This window comes from Platalea leucorodia (assembly GCF_965183815.1).
Source record: "Platalea leucorodia genome assembly, chromosome: 13".
NCBI classification, from domain to species: domain Eukaryota; kingdom Metazoa; phylum Chordata; class Aves; order Pelecaniformes; family Threskiornithidae; genus Platalea; species Platalea leucorodia.
This window is the reverse complement of record NC_138835.1, coordinates 15,908,473-15,924,813: the sequence shown is the minus strand read 5'-3', so window position 1 is coordinate 15,924,813 and position 16,341 is coordinate 15,908,473. Positions and strand designations below refer to the sequence as shown.

Sequence of the window (16,341 nt, the reverse complement as noted above, 5' to 3'; positions counted from 1 at the left end):
AACATCGCTTGGAGTCTTGTGGTCTGGCCGGGAAGGTCAGGGTCGGTGTCAGAGCGAGGGGAGCGGGTAGGGCTGGGAGCACCCCTCCGGGTCCCGGGGACAGCAGGCTCCCCGCTCCTCCCCTCCGGCTGGAGCCCGCTCGGGGCCAGGCTCCCCATCACGCTGCGAGGAGACGGTGCTGGGAGGGGACGGTGCTGGACGGTGCCGTTCCCACAAGGGGGAGCGCGCAGGAGCCCAGCACGCGCTGTACGGTGCCGCACGCTGTACGGTGCCGCACGCTGTACGGTCTTGCACAGTGCTGCCCGCTGCGCTGCACGCCGTACAGTGCTGCGCTCTGTAGGGTGTTGCGCGGTGCTGCAGGCTGCATCGCACGGTGGTGCATGCTGTACGGTGCTGCACGCTGCACGGTGCTGCACGCTGCAAGGATCTGTGCGACTCTGCACCCCACGTGGCTCCGCACCCCATATGGCTATGCAGCCTGTATGGCTCCGCACGCTGTATGGCTGCACGCAGCGTACGGCTCCGCACCCAAACCAGCTCCACACCCGTACAGCTCCGCACGCCGCGTGCCTCCGGACCCCGTACAGCCCCGCACCCCTGCAGCTTCACACCCCGTATGGCCCCGTACCCCATAGGGCCCCGTACCCCATGGGGCCCTGTACCCCTCGCAGCTCTGTACCCCACGAGCAGGCAGCTCAGGAGAGACCGGCAGCGCGGGCAAGGCCCCGGCTCCCTCCGCCGCACCACCGGGGAGAGGGGCACCACAGCCCCGGCCCCGGCGAGGGCAGCGGGTACCATGGGGGCATCTCCCAGGGATGCGGCTGCGGGATGCCACCCTGCAGAGCCACCCTGCCTGGGAAGGGGGTCAGGCTGGCGGCACCGGAGCCCTTGTGCAACGGGCAGGCGATGCTCGCGGGAGTTGCACAACACCGAAGCTGCTGGAGCCGCCAGCTCAGCGCTTCGGCCGGCGTTAACGATTAAACCGGAGCGGGGGGCGGCCGGCGGAGCCACCACCCGGGTCCGGCTGCGGCAGAGCCCGGGCTGGTTATCATAACTCCGGGGGGAGGAGAGGCGTCCCGCCGGCCACCAGTGCTGCGGCGTTCGGCCATTAACTCCTCTGGGGCCGCGCTAGCGAGGGCCGCGGGGCCAGAGCCCAGCGGGGCTGGGGCAGAGCTGAGGATGCTCCTGGTCCCCGCTCCCCGGCAGCCCTGCCTCGGCCGGGGCAGGTTTGGGCCCTGCGGGTGCTCCGGTTCCCGGGGGGCCGCTGCCCTTCGCCCCTCTTTCTGCGGCGTGCAAGGGGACCCCGCGGGTGGCTGTGCCGGGGTGACACCCCGACTCTTGGCCGGGCACGTGGGGACTTTCCCGGTTTGCTGGGGTTTTTTAAACGCTTACCAAAGCGTCTGGCCACGGCGCAGGGCGGAGGTGACCCCTCCAGCCACCCGCCGAGGGCAGGGGACAAGGGGTGGCCGACACCCCAGGACTCCTGCCCCTCCGCCACGCTGGGGACGTCGCCCCAGGCAGGGGATCCCCGGGACGCTGGCCCCGGCACCCCCACGGCCCTGAGCCGCGGGGAACACCCGCGTCGGCCAGCCCGGGGGGACAGGCGGGGGCCAGCAGCCAGGACAGACGCACGGACTCTGTCCTGGCCTTCAGGCTGTGGGCTGGTAAATCAAACAGCAGCAGGGCCTGGGCGGCCCCACGCCGGCACCCGGTGCGCGCGGCCCCGCAGGTTTTGGGGCAGGCGAGGAGCAGGGAGTGGGTGGGCACCCCGAGCACCCCACACACCCCAGTACCCCATGCACCCCAGGCACCCAGGTCACCCCGCGCACCCCATGTACCCCACATACCCCATGCACTCCACGCACCCCATGCACCCAGGGCAACCTATGCACCCAGGGCACCCCATGCACCCCAGTACCCCATGCACTCTATGTAGCCCATGCACCCCACGTACCCCGTGCACCCAGGGCACCCCATGCACCCTGGTACCCCATGCACCCTATGCACCTCGGGCACCCCATGCACCCCATGCACCCCGGGCACCCCATGCACCCCATCACCCCATGCACCCCACGTACCCCATGCACCCCATTCACCCCACATACCCCATGCACCCCATGCACCCCAGCACCCCATGCACCCCACGTACCCCATGCACCCCATTCACCCCAGTACCCCATGCACCCCAGTACCCCATGCACCCCACATACCCCATGCACCCCATGCACCCCATCACCCCATGCACCCCATGTACCCCATGCACCCCATTCACCCCAGTACCCCATGCACCCCACATACCCCATGCACCCCATGCACCCCAGCACCCCATGCACCCCGGTACCCCATGCACCCCAGCACTCCATGCACCCCACACACCCCAGTACCCCATGCACCCCAGGCACCCAGGGCACCCCGCGCACCCCATGTACCCCACATACCCCATGCACTCCACGCACCCCATGCACCCAGGGCAACCTATGCACCCAGGGCACCCCATGCACCCCAGTACCCCATGCACTCTATGTACCCCATGCACCCCACGTACCCCGTGCACCCAGGGCACCCCATGCACCCTGGTACCCCATGCACCCTATGCACCTCGGGCACCCCATGCACACCACGTACCCCGTGCACCCAGGGCACCCCGTGCACCCTGGTACCCCATGCACCCTATGCACCTCGGGCACCCCATGCACCCCATGCACCCCGGGCACCCCATGCACCCCATTCACCCCATGCACCCCAGTACCCCATGCACCCCACATACCCCATGCACCCCATGCACCCCATGCACCCCAGTACCCCATGCACCCCACGTACCCCACGTACCCCATGCACCCCATGCACCCCATGCACCCCATCACCCCATGCACCCCAGTACCCCACTCACCCCAGTACCCCATGCACCCCATGCACCCCATGCACCCCGGCACCCCACATACCCCATGCACCCCATGCACCCCATGCACCCCATCACCCCATGCACCCCATGCACCCCATGCACCCCAGCACCCCATGCACCCCATGCACCCCATGCACCCCAGCACCCCATGCACCCCGGCACCCCACACCCAGCCCTGCCGCTCTGGGTGGCTTTTGGCCGCGTTTCCTCGTGCCGGGCAGGACTGACCCCCCCGTGCGGGGCTGGGGACCCCTTTCCCGCTGGGAACCGCTCTCCCACCCCAAAAATCCCCCCCGCAGAAGGACACTGTAACTTTGGGGGGAGCCCTGCAGCTGACGGGGAGCCCTAGCACTTTAGGGGGAACCCTACAACTTCCAGCGGGTCTGAAACTTTTTGGGGGGACCCCTATCACTTTTGGGGTGTATAACTTTGTGAGGAGCCGTGCAACTTCTGGAGAACCCCTGTAACTTGTTGAAAACCCTATAATCGGAGGGGGGGGGCAGCTTTTGGGGGAACCCCGCGAGTTTTAACACTCCGAAGTTTCAACCCCGGCACTTTGAAGGAGCCGCAGGAGTTTCGCGGGGTCCCCCGAGCTGGCGGGAGCCCCGCGCTTTTGGGGGGAAACCCTTAATTCCGCCTTATCGGAATGAAATCGGAACTTTTGGGGGACGCCCTGCCACTCGCGGGGAGCCCCCCGGGTTTTGGCGGGAGCGGGGCCGGGGCGGGGTGGGACTTTGCGGGGGGCTCCCGCCGCTCTCCCGGCCCCCGAGGTAGCGGGGGGGGGGCGGGGGGGGGGGGGCGGTGGGTGGAGGGGGGGGGTCGGTTTTTTGGGGGGGTGCGGCGGGGAGGGCGGGGCGCGCGAAGATGGCCGCTGCCGGCGGGGGCGTGTCGCGGCGGGGTGGGGGGCGTGTCGCGACGGGGCGGGGGGCGTGCCGCGGCGGGGAAGAGTGGCAGCTGGTGCGAACCAATCAGAAGAAAGGAAAGAGGCGGCAGCGTTCCAACCCGGGCGTATTGACCAATGGCGAGGGGCGTGGGGGGCGTGGCCTGGCCGGCGCCGACACCGGGCCGCGCTCGGCGGAGCGCGCTCCCCCGCCGGGCCCGGCCGCGGCCGCCGCCGCCGGTTCCCTCATGGATCCCCCTCGCCCGCCCACGGTGCTGCTGGCCGCCGCCCGCCGCCGCCGCCGCGATCCTCCTCCTCCTCCTTCTCCTTCTTCTTCCCAACGCGGCGACGGCACCGCCCCGAAGGTACCGGGGGGGCGGTGGCGGCGGCGACCGGGGGTGTGTGGAAGAAGCGGGGGGGGTGGGGTGGGGGGGGTGTGTGGGGGGGGGAAGCCGGAGGAGGTGTGAGGGGAGGCGGTGACAGCTGACAGCGGCCCGCCCGAAACTTTCCCCGCCGCTAAAATGGCGCCGATCGGGGACAAACTTCGGGGGGGGGGGGGGGGGGGGGCGGCGGGGCGCGGGGGGGGGGGGGTACCCCCCCCCCCCCGCGCCCCGCCGCCCCCCCCCCCCCCCCGGGTGGGATCCACCGCGGAGATCCCGGCCCTGAGGAATCTACTCAGGGTCTGCCCGCAGAGGGATCCGCTCAGCCGACCCGCCGGCGTTGGGTGTTTCGGGGCAGCCCCCCCCCCCCATCTCCTCCTGCTCCGGAGATCCCAGCTCTGCCCCGCAGGATCTGCTTGGGATCGACTGGAACGGGATCCGCTCTCTGTCCTGGAGCGGACCCCAGCCCGGTTCTGCGGGGTTTAGGGGGATCCTTGCAGGTTCTGCAGGGCTCGGGGAGGGATCCCTGCGGGATCCCAGCCTGACTCTGGAGGGATCGACTCGGGATCTGCCTTGGAGAGGGATCCGCTCACTGCCGCCCCGCAGCCAGAGGACGGCGATCTCTTGGAGCAGACCCCGTCTGCTCCCCGCTCTGCAGAGCTCCAGGGGGATCCGTGCTGGATCCCAGCCCTTTGGGATCTCCCAGGAGCCTGCCTGGGGAGGGATCCACTCGGTGCTGACGGCCGGCCAATGGGCACGGCTGTCTTGAAGCAGCCCTGAGGAGCGCACCAAGTTGGCTCCTTCCTTTGCAAGGCTTGGGGGAGATCCCTGCTGGATCCGAGCCCTGGGTGATCTGCCCAGGTGTGGCTTGGAGAGGGATCCACCTGGTCACCGAACTTGACCAGCGAGTGCTGCTGACCTGGGTCAGCCCCGCGGGAAGGGCCACTTCTCGGGGGATCCCCACGGGGTCCCAGCACAGCCCCAGGGAGATCACCTGGGATCCGCCTGGAGTGGGATCCACTTGGTGCCGGTGCCCAGTCAGTGGGTGCTGCTGTCCCCAGTCGGCACGGCAGGGCCAAGCCTGCTCCCTGCTCTGCGGAGCTCTGGGAGGATCCCCACTGGATCCCGGGTGATCTGCTCAGAGCGGGATCCACTCGGTGCTGTCATGTGGCACGTGGGCGCTGCCGCCTCGGAGCCACCCTGCAGGAGGGCGTCAGGTCTTCTCCTGGCTCTGCGGAGATCCCTGCTGGATCCCCACTGTGGCCCTGGGGATCTGCCTGGGGAGGGATCCACTGGCTGCTGACGCTCAGCCGGCGGGTGACAGCGCTGGGAGCAGCCTCGCAGGAGGATGCTCTCTGCTCTCCCCTCTGCAGAGTGCCAGGGAGATCCCGGCTGGATCTCAGCTGCGACCCGGTGGGATCCACCTGGGATCTACCCCGTAGGGACCCACCGAGCGGCCGGCAGGGTCCCGCCACAGCCCTGCCTGCGGGCTCTGATCCAGCTCCCCTGCGCCGCCTCCCCTCCGTGCCGAGGCCGGAGGGATCCCCGCGGGATCCGGTGCTCAGGGGATCCCCCGCTGACGACCGCCGTCTCTCCCGCAGGCTCCTCTCCCCTGCGGCGGCCGGGGGCTGCCGGCGGGAGCCGAGGGCTGGCTGCCACACCTGGGAGAGCCGCTGCCGCACCGGGAGCCGGCCAGCCGGGAAGCGATGCTGCGGATGCTGGACGCCGGGCTGGAGCAATGCCTGGCGCTGCATTCGGCGTACATCCCCGTGCCCCGGCACAGGTAGGACCACGACGGCGGCGGGATGGGCAACGGGGATGGCAACCACCCTGCCGACACCTCCTGCCGGCACCGGCTTCACCACGGCAAGCTGGGATTTTTTTTTTTTTTTTCCACCGGCTGCAAGAGGAGGACTTTGGCCGCTCGTCCGCAGCGCCGGGGTCTCTGACTGTGACCGGCCGTCCCGTGTACGGCAGCACCGAGGGCTCTGCCCGGCCGTGGCCCCGCCGGGTGATGAAGCAAGGTGCCATATACGCGCCCTCGAGCGGTTGCGGTGCTCAGTGCCGGCTCGCCGGTGCTGAGAACCGCAACCGCTCGAGGGCTCAGAGAGCATCGCGGCTCTCCAGCGCCGTATTTATCCGTCCCCGCGGCACGAGAGGTTTGCAAAATGGCTTCTGTTGCTCCTGACCTCTCGCTTTTTTTTTTTTTTTAATTTAATTTTTTATTATAGGGTTTTGGTTTTGTTTTTTTTTTTTCCACTTCAGGAAGTTGTTTGGCCCCAGCTGAGCAAACCCCGTGTTTCTCGGCACTCGCGGCAGGATGCAGGTGCCGGTACCCTCCGGCGCGGCGCTGCCCGCGGATGTGTAGGGTTCCCCGCCGGAGTGGTAAACAGCGGCGTTTTGGCTGGCTGCCTGTACCGCTGCCTGTATCGCTGCCTGCACTGCTGCCCAGCGGGGTTTCCAGTCTGGCTGCTAGGACGACGCCTGGGTCAGCCCGGCAGCTCGGGGTGCTGCAGGGGCCGGGGCACCCATGGGTGCCTTTGTACGCGGTGATGCCCCCAGCACGGTGTGGCCACCGCGACCCTGTGCCACCCATGTCCCCCAACCACCAGCCGCCCCTGGGGTGGGTGCAGGCCCGACCGCCGTGGGTGGGGGTCCTGGCACCTCGGCGGGCGATGGGGAGGGAGGAAGGGTCCGAGGGGGACGCGTCCGGCCTCACCGCAGCCCCCGGCTTTGCTCTCGCTGGCAGGAAGCTCTCGGGCAAGGCGGGCATCGACGAGGTGATGGCGGCCACGGTGCTCACCAGCCTCTCCACCAGCCCGCTGGTGCTGGGTCACCCGCCAGCCACCCCCGCCCCAGGTAAGAGCGTGCCCCTGTCCCCCCCGTCCCTGGACACGTGGCCCATGGCACCACCTGACCTTCATCCTCCTCCTCCTCCTCACCAGAGCCTGGCAGTGAGGTCTGGAAGGAGGCGCCCACCATGTCCTCCAGCTGCAGCAGCAGCAGCAACACCAGCGGGGACTGGAGCTGGGACCCCCCCAGCGACTGCTCCACCCCCTCCACCCCCTCGCCCCCGCTCTCCAGCCACGTCCTCAGCACCTTCCTGCCCGCCCCGCTGCCGGACGAGGGCCCCGACGAGCCCGACGGCACCCACTTCGTCTTCGGAGAGCCCATCCCTCGGAAGAGGAAGGTGGGATGGGGTTGGGGATGGGGTTGGGGATGGTGAGGACAGGGATGAAGAGGAGGATGAGGGTGGGGATGGGGATGACGCTGGGGACGGGGCTGCCGGCCCGACGCCTCTCTCCTGCAGAACTCCACCAAGGTGATGTTCAAGTGCTTGTGGAAGAGCTGCGGCAAAGTCCTCAGCAGCTCCTCAGGGATGCAGAAGCACATCCGAACCGTGCACCTTGGGTAAGCGCGTGGGGTCCCCCCGCACCCCCCCAGACCCTGCCGGTGCCCCCTGCGGGGTCCTGCCGTGGGGGAAGAGAGCCGCCGCAGCCGGACCCCGCTCTCCCCGCAGCCGGAAAGCCGACCTCGAGCAGAGCGACGGCGAGGAGGACTTCTACTACACGGAGCTGGACGTGGACGTGGACTCGCTGACGGACGGGCTCTCCAGCCTGACGCCCGTCTCGCCCACCTCCTCGGTGCCGCCCGCCTTCCCCGGTCCCGAGGCGCAGGGGCCGGCACCGCCGGCGCTGCCGATCCCCGACCTGGCGCTGGCCTCCCCCCGCAGCCCCCCGGCCCCCTCCGGCCTCTGCCACGTCCACACCGACCACGCGTACCAGGTGAGGGGGGGCGGGGAATGGGGATGGAGGGGCTGCCGCCGCGCTCACCGCGTCACCGCCACCCTCCGGCCCCCCCAGCCGCTCGGTGCCGGCCTTGCAGCCGAGCTCTGACGCGGGGCCCTGTCCTCTCTCGGCAGGGCTGCCCCATCCCGCCGCGGCCACCGGTGCCCCCCGCCGCGCCCACCCCGCCGCCGCCCAAGCCGCCCGCCGTCCCCAGGTGAGCCATCGCCACCCGCGCCCCCCGCCCCGTCCCCTCGTGTCCGTGCGTCCCCCACCCCGTGCCTGTCCCCTCTGCCCGCAGGAGGCCGCGGGGGGAGGCCAAGAAGTGCCGCAAGGTGTACGGCATGGAGAACCGGGAGATGTGGTGCACGGCGTGCCGCTGGAAGAAGGCCTGCCAGCGTTTCCTCGACTGATGCCGGTGCCGCCGCCGCCACGGCGCTCCCTCCTTCTTGCACATTTTGCACTTGAGGTGCCTTCGCGCCCCCCCGCCGCCCCGGGGCCCCCCCGGACTCAGGGAACGGCCCCCCGAAAGCTTTATGCACACAGCCCCTCCCCGCCACGGAGCTCGTCCTCTCCCCCTCCTGGTTTTTCCTTTGAAAATAAGCTAAATCTGCGCCCCTCCCTGCCGGCACCGCGGCGGGGGCTGGCGGGGGGCGGCCGGCTGCTCCTGGCCCCCGCTCCCCGTGCCGGGCTGGGGACTGTGCCTGCGGCCGGCGGGGGCTCCGAGAAGGGGGTGTCCGTTCCTGCCCCCCGCCTGCTCCCGGGGGGAGCCCCAGGGCAGAGGTGGGCGCCTGCCCCCCCCTTTACCCCCCCCGGGGGGTTTTTACTCTTTGTATCATCGTTTCTCTCTCTTTTTCGTACTGGGGGAGCCGCCGCTCCCGCCGGGGCGCCGCTCCGGGAAGTGCCTGCAGGAACGCACCCATTTGCACTAAGCCAAACTGCACAAAAAAGATGTTTCTTCTTCTTTTTTTTTTTTCTCTCTCTCTCCTTCGTGTGTTTTTATTTTTTAAATAAAATATATGAAAATTCGTATTTTTAAATACCCCCTCCCAGGGCACGAGAGCGCAGCGCTCGCGGCGCTGTGACGCCTCCGGCCCCGGGGGGGTTTTAAAGGGCCTTTATTCCCCTCAGACCCCTCTCCCCCATCCCCAAACCCCTCCTTTGCCCCCAACCCTTCTCCCCTCTCGGCCCGCGCGGGCGCAGGAGCGGGGCCTGGCCGGGCCCCCCCCCCCCCGGGAAGGCTGGGGGGGACGGGAGGCCCCCGCGCGGGTCCCCCCTCGCAGGAGGGGTCCCCTGGCAGCGGGGACCCCCGGGAGGGGCCCGGTGCTGCGCCAGGCTGGGCCCCCGCTTGTCCCCGACGTGGCGCCGACAGGGATTTGGTGTGTCAGATCCAGAAGAAAAGAAAAAAAAAATAAATATTTGGATTCTTTTTTTTTTTTTTTAAGTATTTCTGCGCTTTATTTCCTTTTAAGAGGGGCTCTGCGCTGGGGGGGGGCCGGGCCCCTCGGCAGCCCCCCGCTCCCGCAGCCCCCGGGGACGGCGGCGCCCCGCGCGCCCTCCCTGCGCGCCGGGGATTCATTTCATGTCAAATAAAGCCCTAAAACTAAGGAAATCGCCACCGCTGGCACCGGGGCGGGGATGAGCCCCAGGCCCCTCTGGGATGGGAAAGGGGGAACGAAAGGGGGAAAGGGGAAAGAAAGGGGAAAGAAGGGAAGGAAGGGGAGGAAAGGGGGAAAGAAGGGGGAAAGGGGGAAAAAGGGGAAAGAAGGGGAAAGGGGAAAGAGGGGAGGAAAGGGGGAAAGAAGGGGGAAAGGGGGAAAGAGGGAAAGGGGGAAGAAAGGGGGAAAGAAGGGGGAAGAAAGGGGAAAAGAAAGGGGGAAGAGGGGAGGAAAGGGGGAAAGAAGGGGGAAAGAGGGGAGGAAAGGGAAAGAAAGGGGAAAGGGGGAAAAAGGGAAAGGGGGAAGAAAGGGGGAAAGAGGGGAGGAAAGGGAAAGAAAGGGGAAAGGGGGAAAAAGGGAAAGAAAGGGGAAAGGGGGAAAGAAGGGGGAAGAAAGGGGGAAAGAAGGGGGAAAGAGGGGAGGAAAGGGAAAGAAAGGGGAAAGGGGGAAAAAGGGAAAGGGGGAAGAAAGGGGGAAAGAAGGGGGAAGAAAGGGGGAAAGAAGGGGGAAGAAAGGGGGAAAGAAGGGGGAAGAAAGGGGGAAAGAAAGGGGGAAGAGGGGAGGAAAGGGGGAAAGAGGGGGGAAAGAGGGGGGAAAGAGGGAAAGGGGGTGGCAGCATCGCCCCAGCCTGGGGGGAGCTGGGGGGATTTTGGGGAGCGGGGACCCCCCGTGGCCCCGTCTCGGGGCCCAGGAGCGTGGGGCTGCGGCTGGGTGGTGCCCGCGGCCCCCGGACGGCACCGTCATCGCCCCGTCCCTAAAATAATAACTTTAAATTAAAGGAGAAAATAACACCAATCCCAACATACTGGGGAAAAAAAACCCGAGACGGAATTGTAGCAGCAATTTCCCAATTTATTGAAACTGATTGATTTTTGCAAGTAGGTCTAAGCTAAATCCCCCGAGGTAACGGCCAGCAAGAGGCACGCCGCCGGCGCGCCCGGGCAGCCGCCGAACCGGGAGAGCGACTAGGAAAAAAGGTCCTATTTACCTGAACTACATTTACAGAAAATCAGTACAACACAGCCACGTCCTCCCGCCGACTCCTGGTTACTAAAATCTCCTCAACCTCCCCGAAATATTAAACACATCTTCAATACAAACACAGGTTTATAATAATTAATATAAAGTCAGTATAATATAGAATATTCCCAGCAAAAAAAATAATCAACAATCTTCAAACGCTGTCCTTTATTTTTTTGTTTGTTTGTTTAGCTTTATTTTTGCAGACAGGTTTAAAGCACGTTGAAAAATAAATATATATGAAAGCATACACACAGCACTCTTACTATGCGGAACTAAAAAATAAAAGGCAGAAATTCAGAACACAATATAGAATCTAAAAAATGAACAGAACCATGAAGTATGGCTTTCGTAGGAGTTGCACATCTCACAGAACGAGCTAAAATAAGATTATCTTTCATAATATTGCAAAAAATTCCAGTTTTTGCATTATTTTCACCGAGTTTCTTTCCTAAGGGCGATGTGCAAAACGGGGAGCAGCGGGGCGGGGCGGCCGGGGGCTCGGTGCCGGCGGGAACTGGGAGCCCCAAGGGAGCCGGGACCCCCAGGGGAGCCGGGACCCCCGCGGGAACTGGGACCCTTGCGGGAACCAGGACCCTCGTGGGAGCCGGGACCCCCCAAGGGAACTGGGACCCTCATGGGAGCCAGGGCCCCCAGGGAACCAGGACCCCCAGGGGAGCCGGGACCCTCGCGGGAGCCGGGATCCCCAGGGGAGCCGGGACCCCTGCAGGAGCCGGGACCCCCCAGGGGAACCGGGATCCCCGTGGGAGCCAGGACCCCCAGGGGAGCCAGGACCCTCGCGGGAGCCGGGACCCTTGTGGGAGCCGGGACCCCCCAAGGGAGCCAGGACCCCCCAAGGGAGCCGGGACCCTCGTGGGAGCCGGGACCCTCGTGGGAGCCGGGACCCCCCAAGGGAGCCGGGACCCTTGTGGGAGCCGGGACCCTCGCGGGAGCCGGGATCCCCAGGGGAGCCGGGACCCCCCAAGGGAGCCGGGACCCTCGCGGGAGCCGGGACCCTTGTGGGAGCCGGGACCCTCGCGGGAGCCGGGATCCCCAGGGGAGCCGGGACCCCCCAAGGGAGCCGGGACCCCCGCGGGGGCAGCGGCCGAGCCCCGTCCCGCTCCTCCCGCCCCGCGCCAAAGCGACGCCGCTCCCGCGGTGGAGGAGCGGGGTGTTTGAAGGCGTGAGTCGAAGGGAAGAAAGCAAACGGGACCTAATGCTAGAGCGGGTTTCCTTTCGTACGAAAAAATATTCCTTTTGTAGTCCAAAACGCCGATTTTTGATTAAAAATAAAAGGAAACCAAGGAGAGTCGCTTTGCCAACCTTTGCGAGACGCGGCCCCCCTCCCCTCGGCACAAAACCCCTCTGCAGCTGCGAGGCTTTCGGGTGAGCTTAAAAATACACAAAACTGGGGAATTTATGATTTCTCAGGAATTTTTTGGGGGAAAGAACAAGTCGGCAGGCGGCCGCGCGAGCGCCTCGTGCGTCTTCGCCGTGTAAGGTGCTCCCCGAAGGCGACGCCAGAGCGGGGCCGGGCGAGGGCAGGGCCGCGCCGTTCGCGCCCCGGGCGCGAAGCACGGCTCGAAACGCTCCTCCTGCTCCTGGCACACTTTCGTGTTTAAAAAAAAAAAAAAAACAAACCATGAGGATAATAAAGAAACTGAGGGAGGAACATTTACAAGTCTGTATGAATACTTAAAAAAAATTAGTCGCAAGTTATTGAGACCAAGTGTTTCCATTTTTTACCTATAAGGGAGTTATTTTTTTGAAACAATCTGTATATATATATATACACACACATATATATATTTAGAAAAAATTAAAAAAAGGGAACCTCAGTGAAGTATACAAAGCCCTGAAGGGAAATAGAAAGACGAGACGCTAGAGGTTACTGGAGCCAGCGTCGGGTAGAACAGGCAGAATTATCGGTTTGCGTTTAAATCGCGAAGAGCGGAGGTTTGCATAGGCAGCGGATCCGAGATGCGGCCGGAGAGGAGCCCGGGAGCTCCGGTCGCACGGAGCAACTGATAAAGTTTTATAAAGTTTCAGCATTAAAAAAAGCCCAAATTCCTTTTTCGAACCCAAGCCTCACGAAGCGCCCGGCGGAGCACGGAGGTCGAAAGATGAATTCCTGCGTTTCCAAATCTGCACGCCTCCGTCAAAACAAAGCACTTAAAATAGACATCAGGGGTTCGAAGGGGTTATTTGGTATATATAGTGTACGTTAGCAGGAGAGAAGCACGTGCTAGATTATAACGGTAACACTGTAGGAGTTCGCGTTTACGTGGATTTTCCGGTTTTCTCTCCTTTTTTGGATTTATTTTTTGCATCCGCAGCTCAAAGAGCTTCGAAGTGGCACTACTAGGAAACGCGTCTGAACGCCGCCTGGCTTACTGCCCACCCTTTAAAACAAAGGAAAGGAAAGAAAAAATATCTATTTCCAAAGGAATCGCAAAGTAAAGCTAAGCCCCCCGTAACTCCGATGACACAAATGGAGTCGGGGAGGAAGAGGAGGACCGGGAGCGAAGGGACGACAGGGGATGCGCACACCGGCAGCGGAGGGGATGGACGAGACGGAATGTCACAGAAACCCAGCGGTTTTGAACGGTTTGCATTTTAAATTTTTTTTTTTTTTTAAATAGATTTTTACATATAAAAAGCAAAGCTACAGCTATCTCGAAGTACTGTATGTATTTGTCTACACGCAACAGGTGAGGCTGCAAGCTCGGGACCGCCGGCACCCCCTACCCCCTCCGTATTTACAGGATAAGCGACAATAAATACAGAGCCCGCGCTCCGGGAGGCGAAAGGCAGGGCAGCGAAACAGCGACCTCGCGCTGGGACCCCCCAGCCGCCGCCGGGAAAAACGATACAAAGGTCCAATCGTAAAATACGGGGTTTGTTTACGGCTTTTTAAAGACGGTAGGAGGGCTTCACCAGAAGCTAAAATGCAAAATTACATTTTTTTTTTTACAGTTTAATAAAAATGTTTCGGCCTGACCCTACCGTTCTACTCTTTAAGTGTTTAAAGACGAGGGTTATCCAGTCTCGCTGGCTGAAAGCAACACGTCCCGCTTAACTCCGTCAACCCTGAGGAGCAGCAGCAGCGGAGACGGCGCTCCCGTGGCCTCACCCAGCCGAAGCGAGGGTTTTAGGGAAGAGCCGCGTCTCCAAATCACTGCTGCGCACTCAGACGGGCAGAGCAGGAGCCTGGGAGCCGCCGGGGGCTCCCGGCGAAGGTGGTCGTCGGTGTGAACCGGGATGACGCACGCGGAGAGAAGGCGGCCAACGTTTGCAAGGGAGCGAGGAGCAGAGAGAGGAATCCAACGCCAAAACCCAGGACGCGACTTAAATGGGGGAATGAATGAAGAACCGGCTGCTGCAGCTGCCAGGAGCAAGGCTCCCACCCCGCTCCACCAAATCCTGGCACCGAGTGGCTTAAATCCTGCAAGATTATTTGCTTTACCGGGGTTTGTTGGACGATATACTTTTTATTTCCTTTGCTGGGTGGAACCACGCTTTCGGTCAAGGACCACCAGACCTGCAAGAGCGCTCTCCACCCCGCGGGGATCGCCTGTCCCGCCGCGGGAGGAAAATAGCACCGTTAGTCATTTGGCTTTCTGGGAACGGGTTGTCTTCTCTGGCAGGTTTCAAGATACCATCGTCACAGACGTCGTATAAAATTGCTCCATGGCAAGGAAAGAGTGAGGTCTTCGGCTTTTTTTTTTTTTTTTTTTAATTTAAAAAAAGCACCAGAAGCGAAGAGGTGACGGGTAAAACAAGCTGCTTCTCGGGAACGAGACGCTTCCAACGTGCTTGGTTGCTGTTGTCATTTAGGTGCGGCTGGAAGAAGGCAACGGCGGCCGATACGAACAAGGAGAAGCCAGCTACCTGGAGCAGCCCCGCAGAGTCTGTGGGAGACGCTGGGAGAGAAACCTGGCTCTTATTTAAAAAAAAAAAAAAAAAAAAAAAAAAAAGGTTTATTTGAAAATTTACATGGAACCAGTGCAGCTACAGCTGCGGGTTTTCGGCATGAATTAAGCAGGCGTTACGCCTACCATGAACGACATTTTTTAGCGTGGCAAGGAAGAACAACGTACCCAGGTGGAATTCTGGCCCCACCAAAGTCTGCGGGACGGGAGCAGCGAGATTGCCACCCAGCTGGGATCTCCTCACCTTGGCTCCTCGTGTCGCCCGGTTCATCCTGCACTTTGCTAAATGCCTCGGGTTTGCTACGGTTTGCATATATTTACGAAAAAGGCAGCTGAGCGAAAGGAGAAAAGTGAAGATATTTGCAGAGAAGAACGACAGGTAGAGAATTACCCGTGTCCTTTACAGCAAAGGGTACTTCTGGAAGCACCAACACGCACTTGGGCGACCGCGGATAACCAAGGCTGGAAGATGGGACGTGGGTAAGACGCCAGTAGGTCCAAGAAACGTCATAATCTTTCTTTTTTTGATGGCGATTCTTTTGGAAGCTAAGAATCTAAGACAGCAATTCGTAAGGCTGTAATCTGACTCGCCTTTTGATCGATTTGGCTCCATAAAAAATAATAAAAACTCTCTTTAAGTAACTTTGCAAAAGGCCTGTATCATCCAGGGAAGCCCTCCAACACGTACATCAATCTGCTTTCACAACGTTAGCTTGTAATTCCACTGCTGCTGGGGTTTTAGCACACAGACAAGGTGTTGAAAAAAACAACCACCACCAAAAAAAAAAAAAAAAAAAACCAAAAAACCACCTGCTTCGGACACAGAAATCTCCCCGGTGTTGGGTTCAGGGCGGGAAGGGTAGGAGGACGCACGCTTCGCCCAGCCTCCCCGCGGCGCAGCGCTCGCACCTGCAGAAACTCTCCCTCGCTTGCACGCAACCTGGCTGGCTCGGCCGGAGCGGCGGCCGCGGTCGGGGGCGTTCGTGGGGGAGAAGGGGGAAGGCGAAGTCAGTCGTGTCGCTGGCAGCGACACTGCTAAGACAGTATCTGAGTGGAACAGAGAAGGACTTGTTTAGAAAACACAAGAGTTATTTTGCACACATGGACGACAACAAGGCTACTTAGTTTTTCCAACATACTCCTTCCTCCCCCACCCTCCCTCCCTCTACAAACAACAGAGCGAAACAAAAAACGAAAAAAAAAAATCCCTAAGAAATCCAGGTAAAATCCTTGTCGTTCTCCCCCGAGTTGTCCTGCTCCTGCGGAGAGTCGACATCTTTGTCGTCATCTAAAATCACATCATCTTGTGACATTCCTACGTCATCCTTCCACTTGATGTCGTCGTCGTCCCCCATCTCCTCGTCTCCTTCCACTTTGATGTCATCTGGGTCTTCCATGTACTGGCCTTCCCCGGGGTAGCACTCGTCCGGAGAGCCTTCTCCTCCGTTGTGGTCCAGGTGACCAGCTATGCCTCGACCAGAGCAATCGGCACAAACTCCGTGGCGGCGAGAGCCGTGCTTAATCCCCACGCTGGCCGCAGACATGAACACTCGGTTGCACACTTTGCAGACGTATTTTTTATCTTTGCTGTGGACCTGGAAAAGGAGAACGATGAGAAACGTTAACGCCAAGGGAGACGGACCGGGAGCTGCAGGGACGGACACGCTGCCCTGTCCTGCAAAGGCAAAACCAGCGCAGCCCAGGACGGCAAGCCGAGATCCTGACGGGCTTTCACTGCCGAACTTAAACCCACCACGGTTAATTCAACCCTGTAATGGTGTCAT

At 62.5% G+C, this 16,341-nt stretch overlaps 2 protein-coding genes across 2 annotated transcripts in view; one reads left to right on the top strand and one right to left on the bottom strand.

Annotated features, from left to right (window-relative positions):
- Positions 1–3,998: 3,998 nt before the first annotated feature.
- On the top strand, positions 3,999–9,328 carry SLC2A4RG (SLC2A4 regulator). Its single transcript, XM_082325642.1, has 8 exons — positions 3,999–4,147; positions 5,764–5,945; positions 6,912–7,021; positions 7,108–7,352; positions 7,473–7,573; positions 7,683–7,947; positions 8,085–8,164; positions 8,249–9,328. The coding sequence occupies exons 1-8, from the start codon at positions 4,031–4,033 to the stop codon at positions 8,358–8,360; spliced, it is 1,212 nt and encodes a 403-aa protein (XP_082181768.1). The 5' UTR covers positions 3,999–4,030; the 3' UTR covers positions 8,361–9,328.
- Positions 9,329–15,765: 6,437 nt separating this feature from the next.
- ZBTB46 (zinc finger and BTB domain containing 46) overlaps positions 15,766–16,341 on the bottom strand; it is a gene marked incomplete at its 3' end in the record, with an annotated part of 54,491 nt that continues 53,915 nt past the window's right edge. Inside the window, exon 8 of the mRNA XM_082326297.1 lies at positions 15,766–16,152. Coding sequence (XP_082182423.1) covers positions 15,766–16,152 — 387 coding nt within the window. The remainder of the gene's footprint in view (positions 16,153–16,341) is intronic.

Coding starts and splice junctions, on each gene's coding strand:
- SLC2A4RG (XM_082325642.1), top strand. CDS start 4,031: ATGGATCCCCCTCGCCCGCCCACGGTGCTGCTGGCCGCCGCCCGCCGC. Junction 7,353..7,472: donor CCATCCCTCGGAAGAGGAAG/GTGGGATGGGGT, acceptor TCTCTCCTGCAG/AACTCCACCAAGGTGATGTT. Junction 7,574..7,682: donor ATCCGAACCGTGCACCTTGG/GTAAGCGCGTGG, acceptor CTCTCCCCGCAG/CCGGAAAGCCGACCTCGAGC.